Source organism: Abramis brama (assembly GCF_963993115.1).
Source record: "Abramis brama genome assembly, chromosome: 16".
NCBI lineage: Eukaryota > Metazoa > Chordata > Actinopteri > Cypriniformes > Leuciscidae > Abramis > Abramis brama.
The window spans coordinates 1,242,032-1,263,949 of record NC_139978.1 but is presented as its reverse complement, the minus strand read 5'-3'; the positions used below and the strand labels follow the sequence as shown (position 1 = coordinate 1,263,949).

Genomic DNA, 21,918 nt, shown 5'->3' with positions numbered 1-21,918 from the left:
GCACTGTGTTTGTGTACATTCAGTTATGTGTTAATTTGCACTTCTGTACATCGGCTATAGAACATCGGCTATGTTCTACAAGGGAGTGTCAGTTTCCTCGTGACCCCCTTACTGGCCAATCATCCCCGGTTCACGGACCTGAGAGAGTTATGGGGCTCCCCCATGACAATCCCCCTCAGGAAGGTCCTGCTTCTACAGACGATTGGCACCCCAGCCCCAAGCTGTGGAACCTTCTTGTGTGTCCGCTGCTGGGTCCATAGTTGAGCAAGACACTTCACACTAATAAGTGCTGAGAGCTCTCCTTGAGATGGCCTTTCCACCTGCTCTCGCCCCAGCGAAGCACTTTGGAGACCTACGCTCATTCTAAGTGAATGATGTTGCATTGTCTCGGACCTGGTGACTGCAGCGTCACTCTCCGTCCGATACCAAGCTGCGTTCCGAAGTCGCTTACACCGTTCAGAGCACAGTTTGATCCCTGCCCGCCTTCTGCTGAGCCGTCAGCCTCACATGATGGCGATGCTCAGAGTGCTGTTGGCCCTGTAAGGGCTTTGCAGATGTGCGTGGATCACTAGGCAGCAGTCTGACTAGCTGTTTGTGTGCTTGGTGGATGGTACTAGGGACGTGCTGTTTTATACTGAGACTTTCTCACTGAATTCAACGCTTGCAATGTTGGCTTAATGCCTACGGGATTTAGGTATGCTGGCCGTCTTCTCAGAACACGTTCGCCAGGGTTTCAAGTTTGATGCACTGCCTATAGCGTCGTGGGTTTGGTGAGTTTTATTCATGTACTCATGAACTGTTACCACCAGCTGTGCAGTAGTCTGCATTATGCAGAGTTACCATTACTGCTAACTCTGTGTTATGACTATAATGTTACATAGCTGTTCTGCATTACGCAGTAGTTTTCAATGTACTGTTAACCCTGTGTATGGCTATAAGGTTATGCAGCTGTCACCGCTATTGCCGTCGACACTGTGTTAACTCGTGCTTGAGTGCTTATGGTATTGTGCTGCCCTGTCCAGTGCAGCCTTCGCTTCATTGCATTGGATATGCAACTTGGTAAGGTCGGAACAGACGTTTCTTGGTCTAGTTTCGCCTATCAGTTCGAGTGCTCCTAGCGGCGCTGCTGGCTTAGAACTGTTGTCTCTCGTGGGAGTGTAGCTTGACCCCGTTCAGGGCTTATCTTCACTGCGCTCACGGCGGGATTCTCTACAGTTCCCATATACGTCAGTGACGTAATGTCGAAGTGACCGCCTTGAAAGGGAACGTCTCCGGTTACTATCGTAACCTCGGTTCCCTGAGAGGCGGGAACGAGACATTACGTCAGCCGCCGTGCTCACCGTTTGATCAGCTGTGCTAGCGTTCAGTCTTGATTCTGATGTATTGTCGCGCCCTTGCTATTTATACTGCCCGCGGACCGGTCAGCATTTGCATGTTCGCGTCAATTGGCCAGCTGTCTCCAGCTGGCGTTAGCCTATAAGATTTCAGTGAAAATGGAGAAGGAAGGAGTTCCATATACGTCAGTGACGTAATGTCTCGTTCCCGCCTCTCAGGGAACCGAGGTTACGATAGTAACCGGAGACGTTTTAAAGCAAATAAATATGGTGTCACATGACAGAAGCTGTATTTGTTGATCCCGTTAAAGCACCGTTAAAAAGGTTCATAATATTAATTTAATTAAATTGTATATTAAATTATTTTATCACTATTGGTAAGAATAATACATGTTACCTCTCAAACATCATTCTTCCTTATTTTTGTAATTTAGTCTGTTTTTTATAATCTAAAAAAAGTTAAACAGAAAAATATCCTAATAGCTGCACCCGTTTCTGAATATTGCTGGATCAAGTATTGATCTAAATAGTCTTTATAATGAAGTACAAAAAAAACATAAAAATAATTGTATACAATTTAATAATATATAATAACATGTTTGAAATGGATGAGGAAAACAGCGCCATGTAAATCTCTGCCGCTCGTCAAAACTACAGATGTGCGTCTGTCAAACGAAGGAAGACTGAAGGAGTTTCCAATAAAGGCAGAAAGAAAGGTAAAATAAACGTTACGTCTGTAAAGTATTGTTTCCACGACTTAAACCCTAATTATCATCCCAAACATTTAATCTTTCACTCTGAGCATTAAATCACATAATCACATATTATTTATTTAAAACACAAGATTATCAGCAAGAACCTTTTACATCCATTTATTCCAATGAACAAATGATCATTTCTCCTCTATAACTGAAATAATTATTCATTTAGTCTCATGTTGAACAAACACTGAGAATGTGCAGAATTTACTGCTTCAGTGATTTGATGTAATACAAGAAAAAAATATGGAATATAATCATATATAATTATGATGCAAAAAAGTTAGAAATGAATAAACACACATTGACTGAAATAATCGGATAAATGTCAATTATCCTGAAAACATGAATGCTAAAACGGTCTCTAATCGGTCTAATTGTGTGAAGTGGAATATAAATGAAAACTTCTTGTTTATTGATCTGAGTGTTGCTGTAGTGCTGGATATCAGTCATGTGATCATCACGGCCCAATCACAGCCACCGTACTGATATTCAGATCAACAGCACTCTTACTCATGTGATATGGATTAAATATTGGAAACATGATGAAAGCAGGAAGATCCAGATCTACAGGAGTGACGTTTACTGACTATTGACCGGTAAGATCCTCAGAGAGTCAAAACAATAGAAGAATGGAAAGAGTGTGTGAGTGAAGGTGGTTGTGAATGTGTGTAGATGTGTGTTAGTTACAGGATCAGAGAACGACACCGTTCCTCCGTCATAGTCCAGATTCACTCTCACACAATCAAGCTTCTGTTCAACACGAAAACCAGAATCTATAGCGCACTGATTATGATGATACCACACACTCCAGATATCAGTGTCGAAGAAATCAGTGTTCCCTTTATAATCAATGCCGAAGAAAAAATATCCCTTCCTCTGGTCCTCTGAAGTTACTCCAAGACTCCAGTATGAACTCTCTTTAACCTCCACATCCCAGCAGTGTGTTCCTGAGTTAAAACCCTCTGAACCCAGAACCCAGAGAGTCCGGTCAAATCTCTCTGGATTATCAGGAACTGGTTGATTGTTCCCGCTGAGTCTCACACTGGTGAGATCATCAGACAGGACGAGACGTGGATTTGCAGTGTTTGGATCCAGAATCACAGGAGCTGATGAGACACAATCAACAGATGCTTTTATTCTGATCTTCATATAATGATCAAGAGTGAACCCAACACAGATTATTATGAATTATGACACTCGTCCTGTTGATCAAACACACTTTCCTCTGATCACTGTCAGTGCTGTTATTAGTTTCACACTCGTTTTTATCATCAGCGTTTAACGGCATCAACTACAAACATTAAATATGAAGAAGCAGTCGAACAACAGGAGAGATCATCAGTCTGTGAGTGTTTACTTTTCCCAGTATTTTAGCGCGGCTCTGTGTTGCTAGGAAGTTTGTTTTGTTTACTGTGTTTTTACTTTGGTAAAAGTGCCTGTGTGACGTTGAATCAACTACAAACATTAAATATGAGATTCAGACATTTGTGTCCATCAAGAGAAACTGATAATTTGGGAAAGTTAAATAACAATAAATCAATGAGATCTGTTGAGATTTATACTGATGATGAAGAACTGTAAGTGTGTGTCTGATCTTTAGCATCTGATCATCATTTTATTGGCTCTTATAGTCTGTTTTGTTTTAAATTAGTTTATTATGACTGTCTGTTGTGTTTGACTTATTATGTTGACTTGATAAATTATTATTATTATTATTGAAGGCAAAGCATCACTGCTTACAAACACAAATCACATTTAACACTTCCTAGCCACGCCCTAGCAACCATTGTCGAGCACCCTAGCAACCCAAATCCAAAGAGGGATATCTTGTAATCTGAATGTCATAGAGGAGTTGCGGTTGGTTTATATCATTCATACTGGCAAGCAGCCTTTGAAGTAACATCACTGGCAGCTGTCAAGCCACTCCCTAGCAACTAAGCAGAGTACCCTAGCAACTGTTCAGCAAGACCTACATCTCTGCACCAGAACATCACAGAGACATGGTGGTTGGCTCCTTTGACTAATGCTAGCAAACAGAACATGCTACACATGCTAGCAGTGAATAGCTACACGTTAATTAAGTCATGTAGCTAATTAGTTAATTGTAGTTAATTACTAATTAAGTAATTAAGTATCTATCTATCTCTGTCTGTCCGTCTATCTATCTATCTATCTATCTATCTATCTATCTATCTATCTATCTATCTATCTATCTATCTCTGTCATGAAGAGCCTCTAACTCTCCACCCATCCATCATGTCCAGCTCAGATCTCCTGCAGTCAGACTCACTGTTTTGGACGATGTCCTGCATCTTCTTCCAGACTCTGAACGGCAGGTTGCCCAAGTATCGTGGCACATGAATCAAAGCTCCAGAAGCCATCTGTGGATCCGGCTGTGAGCTCTGGACTCTGGAAGAACATTCAGGAGTCAGAACTGCAGTGGCTTTGGATCAGAACCAGAGAGACCAGAGACAGGAGCAGATCACTCACCTTTCCATTGAGACTGGAAACTCCTGCAGAACAAACACACCATTTATCATCAAGAACTCAATCAATCATCAATCAATCAACCAATGATCTGAAATCAGACCTTCAGAAAGCAGACGTCATTGGCTTTCATCATCTCCTCCATGTCTTTGATTGTGTGTGAAAGAGCTGAGATGTGTGTGTTCATCTCCTCCAGCTTCTCCTTCATCCTCTGCTTCTTCTGCTCCTCTTCCTCCCTCAGTGCAGTGACTGTAGCTTCTTCTTCATCTCTGAGAAACTGATGAAGCTTCTCAAACTGCTGTTTAATCTGACGCTCTGTGTGCTCAGCTTGAGACTGAAATCAAAGCACATTCACTTCAATCATCTCAATCGACACACATCATTAAACGTACAGTATGGAATTTTTTCTCCACTAGGGGTCGCTAACCTCTTTACAATAACAAAGGCGTAGTTTGATGACGCAACATTTGCTAAGAATTATGGATCTTGTCGTCAACGTCAAGCCGACCGATCTAATAATGTTTATGGATGACTGAATACATCGATGTTTTTATCATGACTGTGATATGAAGCAGTTCGGGATTGCTAAGAGACAGCTATCAGCTCCACACGCGACGCGAGTCCCGCGGATATAAAAGGAATATGGACATTTCATTCTACCGAACTACACGCAAGTGCAGAATTACTACTCACAGGTCAGTTTATTAGACAAATTAAACTTGTGAGGTAACGCAGCGCTGTTTCACTTGGTCTAACATTACACTAGCACACTAAACTGCATTTCAATGTGTTGAACTGTAACGTTATATGTTAGTTTGTCTGTATGAGACTAGCAGTAAACTAGATCAACATTAGAATAACATACAGATCATATTCTGACATTTTATCATTGTTGAACTATAAAACATTGATTAGTTTTATGTAAATGTGCTCACCTGTTTAATAAAGTACATGTAGGAGCGGTCGAAGTCTCGGACGTGGAGCTCTCGTTTATATACTGTCTATGGGAGCTCTCGGCATCTCGAAAACACAGCGCTGATATTGACTCTCGTTTTAGTTCTCCTTTTTTATCCAAAGTCTGCTTGCCATGGTCCGTAATGTTTGAACGAAACAACAACAGCGTGCAAATAAACATTGCGAACTCCGGTGGTCCACATCAGTCGCTTTGGTTACTATCAGAGGGCTCTGGTTGCCATGGCAGTACGAGCGGAAACCAGGGACAACGCGGATATGACGCCATTGACGGCGACAAAACGGAAATAAAGAAACGGTACGTGTCTTCGAATTAAATTACAAATTTCTCCTGGTTTGAAAGTTGTTGGAAACAGTCGGGATAATGTAAGTACACAACTAAAAAAAATATATAACATAGATATAGTGATTTTTGCTATTTTTAAAGCAAAAAAAGATACATATTGTGCCTTTAATATCCAAGATAAACTCGGATACCCGACATAAAACGGATCCAGAAGAAGATTGCTGCTAGTCATTTACAGAAATAATAAACTGGAATCTATTATATCAAATCATAACTGTATATAGTGATCCAACAGCTGTAATGAAAATGACTCTCGTTTCTGTTTCCTCACCTTGATGTGTTGAACTGTTTTCTCAAACTCTGCTTTCATTTGTTCATTGTGTTCAAGTTTCTCATGTAAGGACTCCAGTGCTGTATTGAGCTCCTCCTAGAATTGAACAAAAATACATTAAAACACCAGATTACAGTGAAGAGAAGACAATACAGTGATATGATCATATAATGCAGTGAAAAAGTATTTGCCCCCATCTCATACTAAATTGATTCAGAAAATTAAACCTACCATAAAACAAAGGCAACCTGAGTAAACACAAAGTACAGTTTGTAAATGACAATGTTATTTATTGAAACAAAAAAAGTTCTCCAATACCAACTGGGCCGGCATGAAAATGTATTTGCCCCCGTAGTTATTACAGTTTTTCTCAGTCGCTTTGGTGCATTTCTCACATCACTATTTACATTTGCACAACAGTTAATGCAGTTCTCAAAACAATTAGTACAAACTGCAAAACCTAGTTGATAACCTGCAAAAGCGTGTCACTTGCTCAGAATGGAGAGCTCATTCCTCAAACGCAAGTATTCATGTCAATGACAGTGTCAGTGTCATCAAGATGAAAAGTCCTGACACCATTGTTTATGAAGAAGATAGTCAAATGGCTTTGTCATGTTTTCATTATGACAGTTTTACTCTGTAAATGTTTTCCAATGCAAAAAAGTCAGATCTTGGTGACACTACCTGTAAATGCTCAAGACAGCACTATATACTATTTGCACAGCCATTTGAAAAATACAGTAAAGTTACACATTACTGTATTTAGTGAGGTAACTGAGTAAAAGACACTGAATATGTATGTTTCACATTTTTACTGCATATGCTCTTTGCAATTCTAATTTGTTCACAGCATTGTGCAAAAGAAAAAATACACCCTTATTTACAACAAACATAAACTCCCTCTGGGTAGAGCTGAGCACAACTGTACACAATATTGCAGTACATATTGGAACTGAACATACAACATACATAGTACTGTAATCATTCATGCACATCCAGACGTTCCTCATCAGTGAAAGCTGAGATTCACCTGAGAGAAATTGTTCAATTCAGGAAAAAAAAAGATTTAAAAAAATGTGTAAAATTTGCTTGACAGATTTTGACAACTAGTTCAACATTTTTGTATGTAATGACTCAAGCAATGAAATGAGGACTATTAGTTTTATATGGAATGAACAAACAAACACCTTTTGCAAAGAGCATTCCTCCTCTTCATTATCCTATTGCAATCATCAGCCCCCCCACCACAGCTGTGACTCTTCAACCCCTCGCCACCCAGAGCCAGGCTTGAGAAGCTTTTACCGGCATGTCAGATTGGGTTTTAGAAATAATCAAACGGAGTTACTCGCTCTAGTTCTCTCTCAGGCTCCCCTGCTTCAGGAGTGTGACTAACACTTCAGTCTCAGATCTGATTGTTTTTTATCAGTGGATCTGAAGGACACATACTTTCATATCCAGATAGCCTCTCATCACAGTTCTTGAGATTCACATTCGAAGGGGCTTACCAAAATAATACAGTCCTACCATTCTGACTGTCTCTTGCTCTGCGCACTTTTATGATATTCGTGGATGCGACCCTCTCCCCCTGAGACAGATGGGAGTTCACCTCCTGAATTACCTCAGTGATTGACTGCTTTTGGCCCAATCGAAGGAGGAACTCTGCGCTCACAGATCTTTGCTCATCAGGACCAAGATTACGTTAGTAACTGGAACGATCAGTGTTTGTGACTCGTTATGATTCTTAACGTGTGAATCAAGAAACATTTGTCTTACCTTATATGATGAAACCACTTCACTGATGGGTCTGAATTTATGATTGTCATGTTGTTCTGAATCTCTGCACACGATACACACAGGCTGTTTGTCCTCCAGACAGAAGAGTTTGAGTTTCTCACTGTGTAAACTGCAGATCTCCTCAGACCCCGATGAACGCCTCTCATTTCTCTCCTTCAGGAACGACTCACACAAGTTTTTTAATGCAAGACTAACTGGAGGATCAGATCTTGAGGATCTCCTGCAGACAGGACACTCCTGAGATTCCTTGGTTCTCCAGAACTGTTGAAGACACTCTTTACAGAAACTGTGACTACAGGATAAAATAACTGGAGCCTTGAAGATTTCACAGCACACAGGACAAATATAATCATCTTCAGCTGCTGAAGCCATTTTCACTGTTTGAGCTCCAGCAATCTAAACTTACTTTCACTTTCTGATCGACGGTTTAAAAAATGAATCACCATGAGAATCACAAAGATCAGAAACAAACTTGTTCAGTAACAAACTTCTCAAATTCTTCTGTAAAGTTTTCCCCTTCGTACTCCACTGATCGCTGATTCTTTATTGCTTTTGTCGAGACAAAGTCAGTATGGCAGAAAAGAGAAATAACAAGTCAGCATCTTCCTGGTTAGTGTTGTAAGAGGGTGGAGCTTCTGATCAAGTTGGTGTGTTGAAACAAGTCAAAGAACAACATCAGGATTTCTTTAGGAAAAAATAACAAAATCTAAACTAATCTAATCTAATCTCTACTTACATTGAAACATTAAGATATAAAGCTAAATCCTTGGATTGAACACAAAAGAACCATAAAAATACTCAAATATAAAAAAAGTAAAAGATCTCAAAACCCTTATACGTGTTTTATTTATTGCTCTTCTCCAGGGTCTGTCATGCTCCCTCTCTCTTAAAATGATTTCTTCTCATGCTGAAGTTTCAGTGATAAACACTCTCTGTTTATCTGCTGATTGTCAGTGTTTGGAGAAACAAAGATCAACAAATTAAAAGTCCTGAATAAACAGGAGAAACGGAAATGAGACAAAAGTTTGTCTCTCATGGATCACTCATCAGCACCTTTATTAACACTGATTTCATGTGTTCACATCTATATATAATTATTACGGTAAAGGTTATGCGTATTTGGCGTGCTGTCCGGGTAGAGGGCTCCGAGCTCGGAATTTCTGCCCGAACCCAGAGTACTCACCCCAAAAAGAAAAAGAGCAAAAGGAAAGACTATAAACCCCCCCAAAGTCGCAGTGAATTTGGCGGGCTGGCGTTTCATGACGCATACTGTGGCCGGTAGAGCCCAATATCCTGACGCTGTTGAGTCACTCACGTCAGAAGCTACATGGGCCCTCCCGGTCAGCAGTTTTTTCGAATCCCGCCGCTCCCCGTCCATCAGTCGGCAGGACTCACCCGTCAACGCCATGGAGATACTCCGGTCAAGCGATCAAGCTTATTGAAAAGCCAGCCCGCCAAATTCGCTGTGACTTTGGTGGGGTCTGTAGTCTGTCCTTTTGCTCTTTTTTCTTCAGGGGGAACATCGCTGCTGTAAGGACTCTGCTTCCAAGCAAAAAATCTGGAGTGATGTAGTGGCAAGTGATTGTTAAGAAACTGATCTTACGATAATCATCAGTCCACATGTCAGTGGTCATCCCAATATTGATATCAGACATAATTTCTGATATTTCGTTGACCAGCACCTGTCTTTTGGAGGCCGCGGTTTCATTAGATCTCAGAGAGATGTTTGTGGGATCATGACACACTATCCGCTGAGACCCATATGTAGCCCCCAGATTTATTAGGTCTTGCGCTAGGTTAATAAAACCTCTTCCAGCAACCGTATGAAACGACCTAATATCCCGACGGCAAAACTCCACACATTTTTTTGTTCCATTGGATTGTACAGAAGCTGGTACTGACTTGGCTGTTGGAGATAAATCATCTGAAAGAGATGAGTGTGTGTTGTTACTAGTGGCTAGGCCTGCTGTTGGACGAGTGCATCCACGATCAGCATGTCGCTGTAGAGAAGATGAACCTGTCTTTTTGCTGTCGTACGCCAAGACAGCTTCGCAAGCTCTACGCTGTACGTAACCGTGGGCTCTTTATTGGTTGAAACGACAAGATCATATTTTTTTACGTTAATGTTCGCTTGCCGTCGTCTGCTGTGTTGTGACGGGAATGCACACAGGAGCCGTGAACACGTGCGCAAAAACAGTAGATATACATATAAATGACAATACATACATTTCTACATATATAAAGCCTATATAGTTTTTTTTTAAACTCCTCCTTTTTTTACTTATAGCCTTTTTTTTACTTACAAACCTGAACCCAACCCGAACCCTAGACTATTCATTAAACTTTAACCAAAACCCGAACTGAAACCCTTAAGTGTCCCCAAATTCGCAAGTCAGAGGCAGCAGCGGCAAGGAACCAAAACTCCATCAGTGACAAAATGGAGAAAAAAAACACCTTGGCAGAAACCAGGCTCAGTCGCTCAGTTCTCCTCTGGTCAATGAACGAACAGTTATGCTTCAGGCAGAATTACATGTCAGAAGTCAGATTGGATCGGAACATTCAGATTATTTATCCAGTTCCATCTTGTTGAAGATCGGAGTCACGCTAGTATGGAGACGGTTTGTTGAGGATCAGTGCCAATGGCTGTCGTGTCAACGAGGCCTTCACAGGGGAGAGTCTAGTTGACACAATCTGTGCTGACACTTCAGGGATACGTTGTGGTCGTCCACCATCTGATCTAGATACCGGCCTGGATCCGGCTGACTACATCATGCTACTCAATACAGTACAGTAGGCTACTCAATACAGTACAGTAGGTACTCAATACAGTACAGTAGGCTACTCAATACAGTACAGTAGCTACTCAACGCAGTACAGTAGGCTACTCAACGCAGTACAGTAGGTTACTCAATACAGTACAGTAGGCTACTCAATACTGTACAATAGGCTAGTCAACGCAGTACAGTAGGCTACTGGTGGTGGTTGAGGAGAGATCCCCTGATATGATTGTAAAGCGCTTTGGGTGTACAGTAGTACATATGAAAGCGCTATATAAATGCCCGATTCTATTCTATTCTATTCTACTCAATACAGTACAGTAGGCTACTCAATACAATACAGTAGGTTACTCAATACAGTACAGTAGGTACTCAATACAGTACAGTAGGCTACTCAATACAATACAGTAGGCTACTCAATACAGTACAGTAGGCTACTCAATACAGTACAGTAGGCTACTCAATACAATACAGTAGGTTACTCAATACAGTACAGTAGGTACTCAATACAGTACAGTAGGCTACTCAATACAATACAGTAGGCTACTCAATACAGTACAGTAGGCTACTCAATAGAGTACAGTAGGCTACTCAACGCAGTACAATAGGTTACTCAACACAGTACAGTAGGTACTCAATACAGTACAGTAGGCTACTCAATACAGTACAGTATGCTACTCAACGCAGTACAGTAGGCTACTCAATACAGTACAGTAGGCTACTCAATACAGCACAGTAGGCACTAGATACAGTACAGTAGGCTTCTCAATACAGTACAGTAGGCTACTCAATACAGTATAATAGGCTACTCAATACAGTACAGTAGGTACTCGATACAATACAGTAGGCTACTCAATACAGTACAGTAGGCTACTCAGTACAGTACATTGGGCTACTCAATGCAGTACAGTAGGTTAGTCAATGCAGTGCAGTAGGCTACTCAAAACAGTACAGTAGGTTACTCAATACAGTACAGTAGGCTACTCAGTACAGTACATTAGGCTACTCAATACAGTACAGTAGGCTACTCAATACAGTACAGTAGGCTACTCAACGCAGTACAGTAGGTTACTCAAAACAGTACAGTAGGCTACTCAAAACAGTACAGTAGGTACTCGATACAATACAGTAGGCTACTCAATACAGTACAGTAGGCTACTCAGTACAGTACATTAGGCTACTCAATACAGTACAGTAGGCTACTCAACGCAGTACAGTAGGTTACTCAATACAGTACAGTAGGTACTCAATTCAGTACAGTAGGTTACAGTAGGCTACTCAATACAGTACAGTAGGCTACTCAGTACAGTACATTAGGCTACTCAATGCGGTACAGTAGGTTAGTCAATGCAGTACAGTAGGTACTCAATTCAGTACAGTTGGCTACTCAATACAGTACAGTAGGCTACTCAACGCAGTACAGTAGGTTACTCAATACAGTACAGTAGGCTACTCAATACAGTACAGTAGGTACTCGATACAATACAGTAGGCTTCTCAATACAGTACATTAGGCTACTCAATGCAGTACATTAGGCTACTCAATGCAGTACAGTAGGTTAGTCAATGCAGTACAATAGATACTCAATTCAGTACAGTAGGCTACTCAATACAGTACAGTAGGTTAGTCAATGCAGTACAATAGATACTCAATTCAGTACAGTAGGCTACTCAATACAGTACAGTAGGCTACTCAACGCAGTACAGTAGGTTACTCAATACAGTACAGTAGGCTACTCAATACAGTACAGTAGGCTACTCAACGCAGTACAGTAGGATACTCAATACAGTACAGTAGGCACTAGATACAGTACAGTAGGCTTCTCAATACAGTACAGTAGGCACTCAATGCAGTACAGTAGGCTACTCAATACAGTATAATAGGCTACTCAATACAGTACAGTAGGCTACTGAATACAGTACAGTAGGCTACTCAACGCAGTACAGTAGGTTACTCAATGCAGTACAGTAGGCTACTCAATACAGTACAGTAGCTACTCAATACAGTATAATAGGCTACTCAATACAGTACAGTAGGTACTCGATACAATACAGTAGGCTACTCAATACAATACAGTAGGCTACTCAATGCAGTACAGTAAGCTACTCAGTGCAGTACAGTAGGTACTCAGTGCAGTACAGTAGGCTACTCAATACAGTACAGTAGGCTACTCAGTGCAGTACAGCAGGCTACTCAATACAGTACAGTAGGCTACTCAACGCAGTACAGTAGGATACTCAATACAGTACAGTAGGCACTAGATACAGTACAGTAGGCTTCTCAATACAGTACAGTAGGCACTCAATGCAGTACAGTAGGCTACTCAATACAGTATAATAGGCTACTCAATACAGTACAGTAGGCTACTGAATACAGTACAGTAGGCTACTCAACGCAGTACAGTAGGTTACTCAATGCAGTACAGTAGGCTACTCAATACAGTACAGTAGCTACTCAATACAGTATAATAGGCTACTCAATACAGTACAGTAGGTACTCGATACAATACAGTAGGCTACTCAATACAATACAGTAGGCTACTCAATGCAGTACAGTAAGCTACTCAGTGCAGTACAGTAGGTACTCAGTGCAGTACAGTAGGCTACTCAATACAGTACAGTAGGCTACTCAGTGCAGTACAGCAGGCTACTCAATGCAGTACAGTAGGCTACTCAATGCAGTACAGTAGGCTACTCAATACAGTACAGTAGGCTACTCAATGCAGTACAGTAAGCTACTCAATGCAGTGCAGTAGGCTACTCAATACAGTACAGTAGGCAAATCAATACAGTACAGTAGCTACTCAATACAGTATAATAGGCTACTCAATACAGTACAGGTACAATACAGTAGGCTACTCAATACAGTACAGTAGGCTACTCAGTACAGTACATTAGGCTACTCAATGCAGTACAGTAGGTACTCAATTCAGTACAGTTGGTTACTCAATACAGTACAGTAGGTACTCAATACAGTACAGTAGGCTACTCAATGCAGTACAGTAGGCTACTCAACGCAGTACAGTAGGTTACTCAATGCAGTACAGTAGGCTACTCAATACAGTACAGTAGGCTTCTCAATACAGTACAGTAGGCAAATCAATACAGTACAGTAGGCTACTCAATACAGTACAGTAGGCAAATCAATACAGTACAGTAGCTACTCAATACAGTATAATAGGCTACTCAATACAGTACATGTATAATACAGTAGGCTACTCAATACAGTACAGTACGCTACTCAGTACAGTACATTAGGCTACTCAATGCAGTACAGTAGGTTAGTCAATGCAGTACAGTAGGTACTCAATTCAGTACAGTAGGTTACTCAATACAGTACAGTAGGTACTCAACGCAGTACAGTAGGCTACTCAACGCAGTACAGTAGGTTACTCAATACAGTACAGTAGGCTACTCAATACTGTACAATAGGCTAGTCAACGCAGTACAGTAGGTACTCAATACAGTACAGTAGGCTACTCAATACAATACAGTAGGTTTCTCAATACAGTACAGTAGGTACTCAATACAGTACAGTAGGCTACTCAATACAGTACAGTAGGCTTATCAATACAGTACAGTAGGCAATCAATGCAGTACAGTAGGCTACTCAATACAGTACAGTAGGCAAATCAATACAGTACAGTACAGTAGCTACTCAATACAGTATAATAGGCTACTCAATACAGTACAGTAAGCTACTCAGTGCAGTACAGTAGGTACTCAATGCAGTACAGTAGGCTACTCAATACAGTACAGTAAGCTACTCAGTGCAGTACAGTAGGTACTCAATGCAGTACAGTAGGCTACTCAATGCAGTACAGCAGGCTACTCAATGCAGTACAGTAGGCTACTCAATACAGTACAGTAGGCTTCTCAATACAGTACAGTAGGCAATCAATGCAGTACAGTAGGCTACTCAATACAGTACAGTAGGCAAATCAATACAGTACAGTACAGTACAGTAGCTACTCAATACAGTATAATAGGCTACTCAATACAGTACAGTAAGCTACTCAGTGCAGTACAGTAGGTACTCAATGCAGTACAGTAGGCTACTCAATACAGTACAGTAAGCTACTCAGTGCAGTACAGTAGGTACTCAATGCAGTACAGTAGGCTACTCAATACAGTACAGTAAGCTACTCAGTGCAGTACAGTAGGTACTCAATGCAGTACAGTAGGCTACTCAATGCAGTACAGCAGGCTACTCAATACAGTACAGTAGGCTACTCAATACAGTACAGTAGGCTACTCAATACAGTACAGTAGGCTACTCAATACAGTACAGTAGGCTACTCAATGCAGTACAGTAGGCTACTCAATGCAGTACAGTAAGCTACTCAATGCAGTACAGTAGGTACTCAATGCAGTACAGTAGGCTACTCAATACAGTACAGTAGGCTACTCAATACAGTACAGTAGGCTACTCAATACAGTACAGTAGGCTACTCAATGCAGTACAGCAGGCTACTCAATACAGTACAGTAGGCTACTCAATACAGTACAGCAGGCTACTCAATACAGTACAGTAGGCTACTCAATACAGTACAGTAGGCTACTCAACGCAGTACAGTAGGTACTCAATACAGTACAGCAGGCTACTCAATGCAGTACAGCAGGCTACTCAATACAGTACAGTAGGCTACTCAATGCAGTACAGTAGGCTACTCAATACAGTACAGTAGGCTACTCAATACAGTACAGTAGGCTACTCAATACAGTACAGTAGGCTACTCAATACAGTACAGTAGGCTACTCAATGCAGTACAGCAGGCTACTCAATACAGTACAGTAGGCTACTCAATACAGTACAGCAGGCTACTCAATACAGTACAGTAGGCTACTCAATACAGTACAGTAGGCTACTCAACGCAGTACAGTAGGTACTCAATACAGTACAGCAGGCTACTCAATGCAGTACAGCAGGCTACTCAATGCAGTACAGTAAGCTACTCAACGCAGTACAGTAGGCCAGGGGTTCTCAAACTTTTTGGGACCTGGGACCCCTTAGAGCGGAGAAAAATGTCCAAGGACCCCCTCATAACAATAACTGTGATTAATATGCTTAAAACTATTTGTACTCTTAAATGCCATTGGAATTAATTGCATTGTAATCTTTTTCACCCTAAAAACTTAAGACCTGTTTTATAGAACAGAAACACATTTCAGTTTAAACCATGTTAATACCACTTATATACTTGTTAACAGTGGGTCTTTTATTCAAATTTTATTTGGACTCAATAGCTTTTACACAAGTAATTTATCTTAAAAGCTTTCCCAAACATTAAAATTCCCTAGATTAAAATTAAAACATTAACATTTTACATTAAAATAATAGTTCACCCAAAATGAAAATTGTGTCATCATTTACTCACCCTCAAGTTGTTCCAAACCTGAATGAATTTCTTTCTTCTGCTGAACACAAAAGAAGATATTTTGAAGAATGTCGGTAACCAAACAGTTGATGGACCCCATTGACTTCTATATGTTTTTTTAAAAAAGTACTAGTAACTGTTTGGTTACCCACATTCTTCAAAATATCTTTTGTGTTCAGCAGAAGAAAGAAATTCATTCAGGTTTGGAACAACTTGAGGGTGAGTAAATGACACAATTTTCTTTTTTTTTTGGGTGAACCATCCCTTTAAAAAAGCATTTAAATTTAATGTTACTTTACGTGCATCAACATTTGCGTGCATGCATTTAAAATAATGAACTCACTGCACCTTATATCAATGGCAGAACAATCAACAAATCATAACAGAATTAACACTGTTGCAGAACACATCCTAGTAATTAGTCTGCATCTTATAGTCTCACATTTTTACAGTAACTAGTTTGATGAGCTAACATGAACTAATGAGATGGGTGTGCCTCTCTCTCAGAGCAAATTTAGTTTATTCTTGGAGAGATGGATGACAGGCAGACTCTAAGGTCATTCTCCACATTCAAACGAGCCCTGTACTTAGTTTTCATTGCAGCCAATGTTGAGAATGATGACTCGCATAGGTAAGTGGTAGGAAAGGGGAGCAATATTCCCATGGCCTTGGCAGTGAGTTCAGGATACTCATGTGAGAGGGTGGGCCAAAAGTCTGCATGAGGCATCTGCTGAAATCGGACTTTCAGTGTCCTATCACAGGATAAGTCCAACAGCTCCTCTTCTGCCTTACCAGTAAGGTCACTTGTTGCATCTGGGGCAAAAGGATCTCGCACCCAGTCCCAGGCATCTGTGTTCACATCTGGGAAGTATGAGCTGAAATGCTTGCTCAGTGCAGTGAGGTGAGAGGTAACTACCTCTCTCACTATAGCAACAGACAGATTGTTTGTGTGGAGAAACTCGGTCAGTTGGGGGAACATGTCTGTAACTCCGTCGTGTATCCTTTTTCTCCATAGCTCTGTTTTCTTCATGAAGGCAGTGATTTTATCACTGACTTACAGGATAGATGCATAGCTTCCTTGTATAGAAAGGTTTAGACTGTTGAGCAAGTTGAATACATCGGCAAGATATGCCAGTTTGGCAACACACTCCGGGTCCGAAAAAAACTCTGCGATGTCGCGTTTGTCCGCTCTCATAAATACTGACATCTCACTGCGTAGCTCAAACACGCGCTGCAAAACTTTACCATGTGACAGCCATCGCACTTCTGTGTGATACAGTAGTGTGTCATGCCCTGCGTCCATCTCCCTACAAAGTTGTCCGAACAAGCGTGACTGCAATGCTCTTGACTTCACAAAATTAACTGCAGTGACAGCTGTGTTCAAAACAGAGTGAAGGTCAGGTCCCATGCTTTTGGATGCGAGCGCCTGCCGATGCAGCATACAGTGCGTTGCCATAATCTTCGGGTTAAAAGTCTTTATTCGTGCAATAACTCCACTTTTTCGGCCTGTCATCGCCGCCGCACCGTCGGTACAAACGGCAACACATTTTTCCCAGCTTAGTCCCGCTTCTGTCATGAAAGCATCCAGTATTCTAGATATTTCCTCACCTGTTGCCCTGCCAGGCATCTCCTTGCAGAACAGAAAGTCCTCCAAAATCTTCCCTTCCCATGGATAGCGAACCAAAACAATGAACTGAGCCGCACTGGCGATGTCAGCTGATTCGTCCGACTGAATAGAAAAATGCTCACAGGAACGGAATCTATCCAGTAGCTGTGACAGAATGTCAGCTGAGAGATCTTGAATTCTTCTCCCCAGGGTGTCATCAGAGAGAGGTATAGCTCTCAGTTTATTAGCTGCTTCTGTGCCGAGCATAATTTCACACATTTCAACGGCCGCTGGAAGTATGAGTTCTTGTGCAATTGTGTGTGGTTTCTTACTTTTAGCAATCCGTTGAGCCACCAAATAAGAAGACTTTTGTGCTTTCTCTGAAACTGTGGCCAGGTTTACCATCCGTGTTTTCTGTTGGATGTATTCCTGGCTCTTTCGAAGAAAAAAATCTTTAGTTTTGTCCTTATATTGTGGGTGCCTTGTAATAAGATGCCGCTTCAATTTGGCGGGCTTCATAGCTTAATTTGCACCTGAAGACATAAAACGCATTTTGGTCTCCCGTCGCTGTTCTCAATAAAACCAAATTGAATATAACTCTCACAGTATTTTCTCAATTTAGACACCGGTAATTTAAAATTAGCTTCAGTCGCGGACTTCTCCATTTTTGTCAGTTAGCAGCAGGAACGTTTCGTTGCGGGAAGAGATTTGTATTCTGAGTGAAGTGATTGACAGATTGTAGGCTAACGTTATAGCCTATGACACAATCATATCAGAGTTTCTTTTTAATATTTCTGGATTTATGATTTAATACAAATTTATTATCAGAAACAGGGGTAATCAAATGGCATGAAACATTACCAAATTATAATATTTTAAAATGTAATCAAATGAAAATATAATTGGTTAATTTATTTGATTTTAGCAAACAATGCTGCACAAAAAAGGTTTAGCCTACTGTTAAAATTAAAACATTAAAAATTAAATAAATAAAAATATTTTATAAGGTCTAGCTATATAATGAAAATGATATGATTATTTAAAATGATTAAAACGATTTTCACGATTGTGTAATTAGTTTTAATATATTTTTTATTATTACTTTGAGAAGTAGGCTACATTCTATGGTGCAATATTACTTTATTTATATAATAATTTCTTAAAGTTAAACCAAACTTTTATTTTGGCGGGTTGTAGTGAATAAAAGTTTTGTATTGTTATTTATTTAGGCCTATTTTTGTATAAAATTAAATGCTGAAACGTTCTCAAAGTGACTCATAGCAGCTGGAGATGACACTCTTGTGTAAAAGCTCATACATGTAGGCCTATCAAAGAGAATGAAAGCCCATGTCCGCCATAAAACGCCTCGGTTACGACTGTAACCTCGGTTCCCTGAAGAGGGAACGAGCGTTGCGTCGAGAATGACGCTATGGGGAACGCTTTGCGTGATGACGTCTTGAAGCACATGTAAAATCAGTCCAATGGTGTGGCGGAACGTCAGAGGCGGGTGACGTCACGTACCAGGAAGCTATAAAAGCCGGCCTGAAACAGAAAACGAAAGCTTCGTATAGTCTGAAGTCGGGCTGACAGGCATGAAGGAGATATGGCAGGGCGACGCAACGCTCGTTCCCTCTTCAGGGAACCGAGGTTACAGTCGTAACCGAGGCGTTCCCTTTCAAGGGAACTCGCGTTGCGTCGAGAATGACGCTATGGGGAACGTCTATACCAACGCCTCCATAGCTACAAGTGTCTGTCCCGTGTGAAATCTGGTGAGCAGCACTAGGAAGACAAAACATGAGACCCTGGAGCAGAGTCTAGATCCAGAGAGTAGAACCTGACGAAAGTGTGCGGTGAGGACCAGCCTGCCGCATCACAGACGTCCTGTAACGATACTCCTGATATAAGGGCCTTAGAGGCCGCCATACTCCTTGTAGAATGGGACCGGACAGCCATAGGAGAAGGCTGCCCAGCCGCCTCATAAGCAAGTGAGATAGCCTCGACCACCCACTTGCTCATCCTCTGCTTAGACACTGGACCTCCCTTGTTAGGAGACCCAAAGCACACAAATAATTGATCACTTTTACGCCACAGGGCAGCTCTGTGGACATAAGCGTCTAACGCCCGAACTGGGCAAAGCAAATTATTAGCCTCCTGGTCCGCATTCTGAAAAGGAGGAGGACAAAAGGCCTGCAGAACAATAGGTCTGACCACATTAGTGGGGACCTTGGGGATATAACCCGGTCTCGGATGTAGAAAAGCTTTCACCATACCCGGAGCAAACTCTAAGCATGACGGAGCAACCGACAATGCTTGCAGATCCCCTATTCTCTTGAGAGAAGAAATAGCAAGAAGAAAAAGAGCTTTCAGAGTTAGAAACTTCTCAGGAACCTCCTCAATGGGCTCAAAGGGGGCCAGGGACAAGCCTTGTAATGCAATGGACAAGTCCCATGGTGGCACCCTAGAGCGAACTGCAGGCCTCAGCCTCCAAGTGCCACGAAGGAAACGAGATACCAAAGGGTCTTTCCCCACAGACATTCCACCCAAAGGAATGTGGTAAGCACCTATGGCCGCCACATAAACCTTTAAGGTGGACGGGGTCAGACCTGCAGTGAACCGGTCCTGCAGGAACTCCAGAACTGTACCAATTGGGCAGTTGACTGGATCCAACCGACGGTCACTACACCAAGAAGTGAAGACTCTCCACTTCAGGGCATAAAGTTTCCTCGTGGAGGGAGCTCTGGACTGTAGAATGGTCTCCACAACCTCAGTTGAGAGACCTGACTCTATGAGCTGGGCCCCCTCAGAGGCCAAGCCCACAGGTTCCACAGTTCTGGGCGGGGGTGAAATATCGAGCCCTCCGCCTGGGACAGAAGGTCCCTCCTGACGGGTAGCTCCAGAGGAGGCCCGTCGAGGAGCGACACAAGATCGGGAAACCATACTCTGCCCGGCCAGCGCGGGGCTATAAGAAGCAGGCAAACCCGGTCCCTGCGAACTCTCTCCAGAACTCCCGGGAGCAGAGCAACTGGGGGGAAAGCGTACAGACGTAGCCTCGGCCACGTCTGCACCATAGCATCCAGTCCCAGAGGAGCTGGATGCGTGAGGGAGAACCAAAGTGGACAGTGAGACGTCTCTCGAGACGCAAACAGATCCACTTGAGCTTGGCCAAACTCCCTCCATATCAGCTCCACCACCTCGGGGTGGAGCCTCCATTCCCCGGGCCTCGGCCCCTGTCTCGACAGAGTGTCTGCTCCTATATTCTGGACCCCGGGGATGTAAGCTGCCCTGAGTGACAGTAACTTCCCCTGGGACCACAAGAGGATATGGCGTGCCAAGTTGGATAACGGGCGCGAGCGCAAACCCACTTGGTGGTTGATATAGGCGACTACCGACGTGTTGTCCGTGTGTACTAACACATGGTGTCCCCTGAGATCTGTGATAAAGCTCCTCAGAGCCCGGAAGACAGCTAACATCTCTAGGCGATTGATATGCCAGGAACGATGATGGTCTTCCCACAGACCTTGAGATGAGCGACCCTCCAGGATCGCTCCCCAACCCGTGAGGGAAGCATCCGTCGTTAGCAGTTTGCGACGACAAGGAGCTCCCAACACTGGGCCCTGGGACAGGAACCAAGGTTTCTTCCACATAACCAGGGCACGTAAGCATCGCCGCGTGACCTTGATTGTGCGAAATGGGTTGCCCCTCGGGGAAAACCCCCTGGTCCTGAGCCACCACTGCAGGGGCCTCATGTGCAGCAGTCCAAAAGGTATCACGTTGGAAGCTGCTGCCATGAGACCCAACAGTCTCTGGAACTGTTTGACAGTGAGTAGCTGGCCTAGCTTTACACTTTTCACAGCTGCAAGGATGGACTCTATACGTGGCGGTGACAGGCGCGCCTGCATCGACACTGAGTCCCAAACCACGCCTAAAAAAGTGGTCCTCTGGAGTGGAGAAAGCACACTCTTCTTGGCGTTCAGCCGTAACCCCAGCTCTTTCATGTGGGCGAGAACAACATCTCGATGTTGAACCGCCAACTGATGCGACTGAGCTAAAATCAACCAATCGTCGATGTAGTTCATGATGCGAATACCCTGGAGGCGCAGCGGCGCCAGAGCTGCATCCATGCATTTGGTGAAAGAGCGGGGTGATAAAGCTAGGCCGAATGGAAGAACACGATATTGGTATGCTTTGCCCCC

At 42.4% G+C, this 21,918-nt stretch overlaps 1 protein-coding gene across 1 annotated transcript; it reads right to left on the bottom strand.

Annotated features, from left to right (window-relative positions):
• Nucleotides 1-2,170: 2,170 nt before the first annotated feature.
• LOC311066065 (nuclear factor 7, brain-like) lies at nucleotides 2,171-8,585 on the bottom strand. The gene is made up of 6 exons (XM_084087038.1): nucleotides 7,945-8,585; nucleotides 6,172-6,267; nucleotides 4,686-4,916; nucleotides 4,586-4,608; nucleotides 4,386-4,504; nucleotides 2,171-3,201 (listed from the first exon to the last, which is right to left on the bottom strand). Exons 1-6 carry the CDS (start codon nucleotides 8,335-8,337, stop codon nucleotides 2,675-2,677), a joined length of 1,389 nt encoding a protein of 462 aa, XP_083943164.1. The 5' UTR covers nucleotides 8,338-8,585; the 3' UTR covers nucleotides 2,171-2,674.
• Between the last annotated feature and the right edge of the window lie 13,333 nt (nucleotides 8,586-21,918).